At 48.6% G+C, this 10,602-nt stretch overlaps 2 protein-coding genes across 3 annotated transcripts; one reads left to right on the top strand and one right to left on the bottom strand.

The window, feature by feature from the left end:
- Positions 1–124: 124 nt before the first annotated feature.
- CCDC107 (coiled-coil domain containing 107) lies at positions 125–2,657 on the bottom strand. 2 transcript variants are annotated; one of them, XM_010995602.3, is made up of 6 exons: positions 2,501–2,657; positions 2,257–2,411; positions 837–900; positions 665–746; positions 461–573; positions 125–377 (listed from the first exon to the last, which is right to left on the bottom strand). In XM_010995602.3, exons 1-6 carry the CDS (start codon positions 2,604–2,606, stop codon positions 130–132), a joined length of 768 nt encoding a protein of 255 aa, XP_010993904.1. In that variant the 5' UTR covers positions 2,607–2,657; the 3' UTR covers positions 125–129. The 2 variants fall into 2 exon arrangements, with proteins under 2 accessions (XP_010993904.1, XP_010993905.1); XM_010995603.3 differs by having other exon boundaries at positions 837–897.
- Positions 2,658–6,246: 3,589 nt separating this feature from the next.
- Positions 6,247–7,929, top strand: SIT1 (signaling threshold regulating transmembrane adaptor 1). Its single transcript, XM_031449515.2, has 5 exons — positions 6,247–6,454; positions 6,570–6,705; positions 6,792–6,850; positions 6,961–7,022; positions 7,114–7,929. The coding sequence occupies exons 1-5, from the start codon at positions 6,376–6,378 to the stop codon at positions 7,345–7,347; spliced, it is 570 nt and encodes a 189-aa protein (XP_031305375.2). The 5' UTR covers positions 6,247–6,375; the 3' UTR covers positions 7,348–7,929.
- The last annotated feature ends 2,673 nt before the right edge of the window (positions 7,930–10,602 follow it).

Raw genomic sequence — 10,602 nt, 5'->3', positions numbered from 1 at the left:
AAGGGAAGATTTTCAAGAAGGCCCAGTTGTTCTTAGGCACCTAGTATGGATGTGGGGGTAGGAGTGGGTGTGTGTGTGTGTGTGTGTCCCCGTCCAGCTGGAATGGAAAAAGCACACAGGAGCATCCAGTCACAAGAACAGACTTTGTTTTACTAAACCGTCAGCTGCTGTCCCTCCTTCCAGGTAGGGGCTGTGCCTGGGGCCCTTGGCTGCAGCCTTTCTGCATCTTCTCCTTAGCCCCTGCACCACTTCCTTGGGAGTAGCTAGGTTCCTTGTCCCTGCGCTCCAGTTTAGGGGCTCCTCCCAGGCCTGACTGTCACCATCCTCTTCCTCATCCTCCTCTATACATAAATCCTCAGGAAAGGGTGTGCTGGCCTCTGTGAGGGGGAAGATCAGGCACGTTCCAGTGTCAGAGGCTTTGTCTTTAACTCCACCAGACTCTCACCTCCCAACCTTTTACCTGGTTCTGGAACCTCCACACCCTTGTTTGGCTTGCTCTCTTGTAGCAGCTGGTGGATGGTCTGTAGCTTTACTTGCAGAAGCTCCTGCTGGGCTCCCGCCAAGGTCGTCACACTGCAGATATGTCCACACAGCTGCCCAATTGATGCCCCCACCACTCCCACCCACCACAAGTTCCCCTGGCCACAGGATCACTCCTCCTTACCGCTCAAAAAGGGGGTCCAGCTGGGCCATCAGACTATTCAGGTGTTGCTCTGTCTGGGCCAGCTGTTGCGTCAGCTGTTGCTCTAGGGGTAAGGGAGAAAAGGAGAGCAATGGTTATTTACCTTCTGCTGTCCCCTCACCCCCCACCAAGCACACACTTCTGCAAAACCCACCTGACTGCAGTAATTCCTTCCTGCTTGCCTCCTCTTGGAGAACAGCAGCCTCATCTTTCCCCTGCTGTGGAACAAGGAAAGGGCAATACTGCAGCAACCAGGTTCTCTATAGCCTCAGTCTCCAAAGGCAGTATGAGGAGAATTTCAGGTAGAGAGCACTTAGTGGGTTTTTCCCTCAGAGAATAATAATCACATCCAGTCCAGCTCCTCACCCAAGACAGGAAGCAACATGCCCGTAACCCCCACATGTGGACAGTCTAGGGAAACATCTCTGGGAAGGAGCAGCTCTCTCCAGTTTTATAAAGCTCTGGTTGTTACTTTATATACAAAGTCAAAAACAGTCCTTCGTGTATCTTTTCACGGTGCTGATTAGAGCCTTCCAAAATCATGTTTTCACCATGATAGCCCTGACAGCCCCTCATGAATTTGAAGGCAATGGTCGTACCTCCTGCCCCTTTCCTTATGTCTTGTCTGGTTTAATAGTGCCAATCTTCTTCAGTCAGTGCTCATTCAACCTTTTCTCTGGTTGCTTTACTGAGCATGTACTGTGCTCTTAAAACAGTGCCCTCAAGAGAAAAAAATTCTCGAGGAGTGTTTCGATTAGAAAATAAGGCACAATATCTTGTTCCTAGCATTGGTTTGGGAAGTAGGTTGTCACACCACACAACCGAACTTCTATCAGTTCAACTAATAACTGCTACTAAATTGTGTTCCTTTCAGACTATATATTTGAGCCCAAGAATTCAAAAGAATAGAATCTACCCTTGTTAAATTTCATCATTAAATTCAGTCTCTCATCGTAGCCTGTCAAGTCTATTAGGGATCATGATTACCTATCCCTCCTTGTTTCACATCATCTCCAAATTGGTTCAGCCTTGTTTCCCAATGTAAGTAAGTGATAGGGCCAGGGCTGAAAAGAGCCCTGGGAAGTACTACTTTCCATTTCAACAGTTTCAATCCACTAAAATGTACTGTCAGTTCACATTTCAGGGCCTCTATCCCAAGGAGAACATGAGGCTGCTTGGTACCTCGAACTCTAAAAACACTTAGGCTACAGTTATCAGCTGCTCGTGCCAAGGCTGCAATCTCACCAGGAATTGCACTTAATTGTAGTCTGAACATTTGCTGGGTTCAAATCCCAATTCTACCAGTTACTAGCTTTGGGTGACCTTGAGCAAGTACTAAATCTCTTCGCTGGATTGTTGGGAGTATTAAAAGTGATGGTCATTATTTACCTACAATTTACCAAGTGCCTTTCAAGTCCATTACCTTGCTGAATGTTCAGAATAACCCCGTAATGTTGGAAAACGAGGGAACCGTCTTCATTTCAGACTGACGGGAAAATGTCTCGTTCTTGGTACCACAGCGCCCCCATGGGAGATTCAGGCCCGGGGCATCCCCACCCCTGGTCGTCCCGCACCTGCAAACACTTGAACAGCACAAAAGCCACGACGGCCGCGGTGTACAGCGCCCCCAAGGGCAGAGCCCCGGCCCGAGCCCTCTCGCGCTGGTCCCTGGGCGGCGGCAACCGCCGCCGGGGTTCCGTGGCCCCAAGGCTGACCTGGGCGGCGTCCCCTGAGGAGGAGGGCAGAGGGAGATCAGTAAAGCTGGCGCCTGGGACCCAGGGGCAGTCCCTGCCTCCCTCCAGCAGCCCTCGCTGGTACCTGGGTGTGTCCAGTGCTCAGGGCTGGGGCGGTCTCCGAGGACCTCGGGCAGCGCAGACACAAGTAGCAGCCCCAGCACACCCACGAGCAACACCACCCTCGCCATTGCAGGCCGAAACCGGCACAACCCGGGTAGCACCGCCTTTGGCCGGACGCACCCATGCGCGCACGCGCGCGCCCCCGCCCACCCCCTCCGGCCTCCAGAGAGGCCACGCCCACCCAGTGTGTGGGCGGGGCTAGTTTTGCATAGGCCTCTGGGCCCTCTTTAGTTCATTTAAGAGTTGTTCACTTCTTAGCTCTATTTAGGTATTGTTCAGCCCGAATGTCTCCAGAAGCCTACCAGGAAGATATACCGGATAGTTGTTTTTATTTCCCATGCCACCAAAATCCTCACCCTAACCAAAAATTTAATTTCCTCTTCGTGCTATAAAAGGTTAGAACGCGAGACCTACTCGTAGAGCTCGTGCTGAAGGCCTGTTTCCTAGGCAACACACGAGGGACTAGTTCCTTACTTTCGCCTAGGGGAAAGTCCCCGGACCTCTGGCAGAGAGTGCCGCGTGCGCGTGCACGTAGACCTCCCCCTACTTCCACGGTTAAAACCGCCAAGAAGCGAACCCGCCCTTGCGGGGAGCCGAGCGGCGTGCTGTAGGTGGTTGTCATCCGTCAGATCTTAAAGTTACGCAGGCAGTGCGCCTTACGCGCGTACCAACCACACGGGGCTCATTCTCAGCGCGGCTATTTTTACCTTTAGAAAGTTGCAAGTTACACCCCTGAACTACTCGCTAGATTGTAAATTCCATGAGATCAGGGGCCATATCTCTTTCTTTGCCGTGAATCCTCGGTGAATGAAATTAACCTGTTCAAAACGACCCAACAGGTATATGATATATATTACATAATTATTTTAAAGAATAAGGAAACTAAGGTTCAGGAAGGTTAAGTTAGTAATCAGGTGAGAAGCCGGGTGGAGATTTCAACCCTTTTGTCTCCCGATCATCTGCCTCACATCCCCACCCACCCCAGCCCTTCCCCCTCCTTGCCTTCCACGACTTCTACAGGCCGACTTGGGTAGTTTTCCTCCATTCAACACTGTCTTTTAATTGTCTGCCGTACATAGGGTCGTCTTCCTAATCAGACCAAAAACTCTTGGAGGAAAGAAACCATTTCCCACTCACATTTGTATCTCCAGAGCTTGGCACATAAGCACGCAATCCGTATTGTGTATTTCATGAATAAGGAACATGTGTTTAATAAGGAGGCAGGGGCAGAGAGAGACCCGCATCCAGAAATGTCCCTCTAGCCGACTACCCAGAGGCAGCCTGGGCTGCAGAGCAGAGTAGTCCAAACCCCGACTCTAAGCCAGTTGACAAAATCAATGTAAATAAGTGGTTCGGTCCATGTATAATATGATAAATGGCTCCCAGCTGGCTTTTGCCTTTAGGGAATTAGGGTTCACTATTTCAGGTCTTCTCATTTTTTCCCCAAAAGATCAACAAATTGAGATTTTTTTAAAGTTGCAAATCTCTCATTTTTTTAGTGCTGAGAAGGAATCAGTGACATATTTTGCATATTTGACACCTGAGTGGATCATTTTTAAAAAGTCCTCTTCCACATGACAAAATTATTTTCAGTAATAATCAGGAAATGAAACAAATAATAGGGTACAGAAAAGTAATAATAATAAGGGCCAGAAATTCAGACAGTGAATTACTCTTTTTAATTGAACTCTGTAGATATAATCATGACAATATAAAAAAGTAGTTAAAATATATGTATGACTGAACCACTAAGCCATACACCAAAAACTAACAGAACACTGTAAATCAACTATGCTTCAATAAAAAAAAAATTAAAGAGTTGTTAAAAATTAAAGATATAAAACAAGAAAGGGTCATGGGTTAGTATTTCTTAGTTACATTATTGTATTTTTTGAGAAAGGGGCAAAAACCTGATACCTACATATTAACCTGTCTGATGAATAACACTAATTTCTTTTTTTAGAGTTAACTTCTGCAAATTTGTCAAAAGTAATCTTTGCATATTTATATCCAATAGAGAATATAGCTAGATTTGTCAATTTCCATACATAGTTGATTAAAGACTACCTTATTTTTATCTTCATTTCAAAAAAATTTCCTTCACATGAAGCAACAGACATACAAATAGGAAAAGTCTTAAACATAAGGATGTTTGGCAAAGATTCATAAAAATTCCTTTTCACAATAAATTCCAGAAATTTTCAGTATAAATAAAAAGTAAGTGGTTACCTAGAATGACAGAATTGAAGTAACTCAAGCTCAATTTATTTGGCTTTTCAATCACTGTGCTATCATTGTTTATTTTAAACCTACTTGTTAACTGCAAGAATATGTAATATCATAGGGGTTAGAGACTGAAATTGTGCCCAAACCAAAGAACAATTCCAAATTGTTAAGAACTAATTCTAGATGTAAACACATGTAGATGAACCTGCTTGTGTCAGAAGCCAGTTGTATAACTTGGTTCCATGTAGATTATGTTTAAAAGATAAGTAATACAAACATGCTAATTTGAAGCTTATATGGTATTAAAAACTCATCAGTTCACAGGGAAAAAAAATTGTGACAATGAATATATATGTTCATGTATTACTGAAAAATTGTGCTCTACACTGGAATTTGACACAACATTGTAAAATGACCATAACCCAATAAAAAAAAGTTTAAAAAAAACAAACCCAAAGAGATACCATTAAAAAAAAAAAAAACTCATCAGTAACCGCAGCAATTTGGAACATAGATCTACAAAATATTTTCCAGAAAGGAATATTTTATCATTGATATTTTTTAGAATTGCTGGAACATGGTGATAAAAAGATACTGAATTTCAGTCAATTTTGTTTTTCAATTCTCTATAGACAATACCGTCTTATTGCCTGCGGGGAGGGGTAGGACCTCCGCCATCCCCATCCCTAGCACATTACTTAAATAATTTAAAAATTTTTAAAAACATTGTATGGGCCAGACAAAACATATTTCTGACCTCTGATCTAAGGTTTATATTAGGAACTGAAAATCCCTCTTCCCACATCAATAACTTCCCACATCATTGGGCTGTCTCGGGGCAGGGCAGGTACCCCACCGCTCCATGAAGTGAACAAGTGCAAAGACAGGGCTATTGCCCAGGATAGGACTGGGGCAGTTTTCTTTAATTCAACTAACTTTTGAGATTAAGGGTTCTTAGGGACAGTTGGACGAAGTGGGTCAGGAGGAGGAAATCAAGCTTCCTGTATCCCCCAAACAATTATACCAGTAATAGTAACAATGACAAAGATCATCTTAATACACGTCCCTTGGGTCAGACTTTGGGTGTGGTGAGATTGTAGGTATCAGGGGGGCCTCCCCATCCCACTGCACTTCAGAGCATGTTCATTGAGAAATACATTCTCTGTCATGGGATTCCGAGTTGGAGAAAAAAGCAGACACGCTGGGGCAGAAAGGAATCTCTGTCATAAGGCCTGGCTTCCTTGTCTTATTGGTACTGCCTCAAGCCACTTCTGCCCCCGTCAAGGTCTTCATGAGCTCACCTGCCCAGTGATTCAGTAAACTGAAGCCTGCATCTATCTTCTATGCCTGAAGAGGGTGCAAGGCCTGGGGACTAGGGTGGGGGCGGAAGCCTGGGAGCTGTGGGGTGGTGCAGGTGCAGGCACAGGGCGGTGTCTTTGTTCTTTCACTCATCCTTCCCCTCCCCCTTCCTCCCCGGAAACCGGTGACTTTGCCACCACCAGTATTGGAGATGCTGAGCTGTGGGGGCCAAGTCCAGGGAGGGGTGGGAGTAAGGGGGACTGCAGCAGCTGTCAGGCCATAAACCAGGCTAGCCCCTCCACTCAGGGCAGGATGCTTGCAGTTCTGGCTTCCACATTAGCAGTCCAGAGCAGAAGTGACAATTGCACGGATACGGATCGGCTAGCACCTGGTGAGCTGGGCGGGGCAGGGGCAGGAGGAGGGGTCATGTGGCCCCATGTCCCACCTGCTGGGACCTGGAGGGGTAGGCTGGGCAGTAAAACCCCCACAACCTCTCACATCCACAGGAATCCCCTCTTTGACCGAGGGCTCGGTACTGTGGGCCCTCTTAGGAGCTGTGACACTGCTGCTTCTCATCTCATTGGCTGTGCACTTGTCCCAGTGGACTAGTGGCCGGAGCAAGAGCCATCTGGGAAACGGACGGTGAGTGGGGGGTAACAGAGATGGGTTGATCAAGAGTTCCCTCTTACCAAGAAGTCCCCACTAATCCCCTAAACTCTGTGTTGCAGCTCTGGAGAGTCTGTGGAAGACGTCCCTCTGTATGGGAACCTACATTATCTGCAGACAGGTAGGAAGCTGGCAGACGGGAGGGGAACAGTGGTCAGGTCCTGGGTGTGTGGGATGAGGGGGTGCAGGGGGAGGAATGAGAAGTGACCAGATTCCTGTTCCCTGTCCCAGGACGGCTGTCTCAAGAACCAGGGCCAGACCAACAGGATCCAACACCTGGAGGCCCCGCCAGGGTAAGTCAGTTGTAGCTGAAGAAGAGGGGAGGGAAGGAAGTGGGGGATTTTTCTAGGGTCCAGTGAACTTCTAACAGTCTTGCATCTCCAGGCTGCAGAGGAGGTGATGTGCTACACTAGCCTGCAGCTGCGGCCTCCTCAGGGTCGGATCCCCAGCCCTGGAAGCCCCATCAAGTACTCGGAGGTGGTGCTGGATTCTGAGCCAAAGCCCCAGGCGTCGGGCCCCGAGCCGGAGCTCTACGCCTCAGTGTGTGCCCAGACCCGCAGAGCCCGGGCTTCCTTTCCAGACCAGGCCTACGCCAACAGCCAGCCCGCACCCAGCTGAGATGGAGAGCCTGGCACAGTGGGGCATGCATTTGCCCCGTCTCCTCTGTTGTAGAAGTTACTGCTATGCTCTCCGGGGTGTGACCTTTCCTAACCATCCTCTAAAAACAGGCAGCCATTGCTCAGTCTCAGGGGTGATGTTCCTCGAACTTCCCATCTGAGCTGTGAGGGAGACATCTCAGAGGTACGGCAGGCCCTCAGTTTCTTGAGGATGGAGGAGGCAAATGCAGTGGCCCCCTCCCCACCTCTCTCTTTTTTTTCCTATATCTATTCCTCCCAGGTTCTCGCTCCTTCTTCCAGAGTTAACCAGATCCTCCCCACTCTGACTCCCTCATAGTCTAACCCTTAAACCTCAGTGTCTCATCAGACACAGGAAGTGGGGGAGGGGAGGGGGTAAGAAGACACAGATGGGTATCCTCCTCAGGAGCCCACAGGCTGGAGGGGTCTGGGAACTCAGTGACCTGAGGAACCCAAGCCTGGCTTCTGATCTGAGGACCCTGGCAGAATACCGGTCTCCATCCTGCTGCCTCTGTCATGTCCCTAAATTTTTAAATAAAACTTCTGAAAAAGTGTTTTGATTTTACATAGAGAGCTGCACACCTACAATGGGCCCCACATGGTGGGGGTGTGAACTCTGCTCTTTGCACAGAGCAGTCTGGGGACAGCTACCTGGGAAAGAGGGGCCAAGAGGGGCCACAGCATCCATGCTGCAGGGGTGGAAGCTAGAGGTGGGGGCCGGGACCCAGCTGCTGCTAGAAGATCCCCACGATGTACACACAGAGCCACCTCACTCCCATCACCGGGGTTTGCAAGCTCCGCAGCCTCTGACCTACATTCCTCAGGGCCACCCCCACAACCTGAGGTCTGGGCCATTTCCCCCTACAGCCTCTGTAGACCTCTTGACAGACCTTTCTGAGGTTTGAGCAGAAGAAAGGGGAAGCTGTGGCTTTTACTTCCAACTTCCCTCCTTCCCACCTAGAATCTCAGAGAAAACCACTGAGTAGGGAGCCTTGCGCCTCAGACCAGCCCAGTGGTCCCAGTGAGAACAGGGACCCGCCTCTACACACACACAATAATCCAAATGCCCCAGGCTTCCTGGCCCTCTGAGGACCCCAACCTGGGCCTCCCCAGAAAATGCCCCAGTCGCAATTAAAGGAAGGCAGCAAGGGCTGTGTGGGAGGGAGGGTGGCTTTGGGGGTTGGGCACCGGATGCGCAGAACCACTGGCAGCGGGATGTGGCGTTCCGAGAGCTGCTGTGCTGAAGGCGGCTCAATGTGTCCGCCGCCTGAGAGGCGTGAGACCCTGACCCTGGAAGAAGCAGGAGCTGGGGTCCTGCAAACCTCCTAGGATGAACAGGGAACCGCAGCCGCGGTCTCAAACGCTTTCAGAACCCCTCTCTCGACCGGGATAATCTGACCCGCTGCCTCCGCTCGCTCAGGACCAAGGCCCGAGCGCCCCCACCTGGCGCAACGCGGTCTCATCACCACCTCTGCGCAGGCGTAATTCTGTCCATCCCACAGCACGCCGGGAGATGTAGTCCTGAAAGGGCGGGGCCGCCCCAGAGTCTTTCCTGGGAACTCGTGGACCTCTGGCCCAGGGGCTTTGAGAGCTGTCGCTTACCAAGTTCGCAGAACGTAGCGGACTCTGAGGCTGGGTGCGATTTAACTTTGTTTTCCTTACTGTTCCCAAAGCCTGGATCCTCTGCCTTCTTTCTCCCCTACAACCCTTTAATTTTTCTTACCTTCTTACCTCCATCACCGAGGCTTGTGCCGTAGCCTAGGTTCTCAGGACTGAACGCCAGGACGGTGGCAACTTACTAATTGATCCCTACGTCTAGGAAATAAGCCGGGGCAGCCAGATCTACCTCAGACACCTTCCAAGGGTCTCCCTTGCCATATAGCGCTAGTTGGTCAATTCATCTCACCAAATACCTGGTAGTTCTCCTTCCACAGCTCCAGGTGCTTTCCTTAGCGGCCCCACTCCCCTCACTGGTGTCTGTTTCCAGCCAGAAGGAAGGTCCTGTCGCTGGCAAGTTCCCAGGGGCTAATCCTTAGGGGAAGCCACTAGGGCCTTCTGGGGCCCCAGCTTTTCCCCTCTTCATGAGATCTGAGCTGGAAGCATAGGAATAAGCCCCACACCCAAAGCATAAGAGTCTTTGAAACGGTTGAAGGTTCAGTAATAGAAATTCTTAAGGAATTACAGGTAGGGAGGGAGCCCACCTTGGAAGCCATTCAGCCAAGGCCCCTCCGATGTTGGCCTTGATCTGCACCCTGTCAAGATGAATCTAAACTTCCAAAGTGGCTTTCCTTACAAAGGAGGGAAACAAAGCTGGCATATGAGGAGAAATCAAGTCTTAATGACTTCATTTGAAACCTTGGATCCAGCCATGCTCAGAGCTAGATCCTGAACTTTTTGGTTATGTGAGCTAATGAATTTACTTTTTTTCCTTAAGTCAGACTAAGTTAGATTTCCTCTCTCTTGCAACCACGAATTCTGACTAATTCTGTGGGGAAAGACCAGCTGAACAGGGCCAGCTGAAGATGCTAAACCTCTAAGCTCTTATTGCTCAACTGCTCCACTAGCCAGCCTCCTCTGACTGACTTAAATGTGCTATCATGCCATTTGACGCTAAGATATTTCTGCTTACTGTGTGAGTTAGTCTCTTGCCAGCCTTTTACATTTCTAGAATTACATAGCTGGAAGGAGGCTGAAAGATCTGACCCAAATTTATCATATCCACTGCAGGAAGCACCCTATGAGCTTCTTAAACACTCCCAGAGATAGGGAGCTCACTACCTTACCAAACCCTCATTTCCAATCTTTCTTATTGATAGAACTTTTTTTTTGGAGCCAAAATCTGCCTCCTTGTTACTTTTGTCACCAGTTCTGTCTCCTGAGCTACAATCATACAGCCTTCTCTGTCCTGTATATTACAGCCCTGGAGGAACTGGGAGCCAGCCCTGATGAATGGGCTAAGGCTTTTTATTTTTTTTCTTCCCAGGAAAAGCTTTCTAAAGTTCCTTTTACAGTTTTGTTTTTTGGTTTTTACAGACCTAGTTTGCAGCCTACTCATCCTTCCCATTGTTTCTTTCTCTTGACTAGAGTATCTCAAAGCGTGGTGCTACAAAATGAATATAAAAGCTGACATGAAACTGTAGGGGCACATCTCTTTATTGGACACTAAGCCTGCAGGGCCTTTGTTTATAAGGAATACACTCATTTAGCCTAGCTTAAGTGAAGGAGTGTTTATTGTAAG

This window comes from Camelus dromedarius, chromosome 10, assembly GCF_036321535.1.
Source record: "Camelus dromedarius isolate mCamDro1 chromosome 10, mCamDro1.pat, whole genome shotgun sequence".
Classification (NCBI taxonomy): Eukaryota; Metazoa; Chordata; class Mammalia; order Artiodactyla; family Camelidae; genus Camelus; species Camelus dromedarius.
Note: the sequence above shows the minus strand (reverse complement) of the source record. Positions and strands in the feature narration are given on the sequence as shown.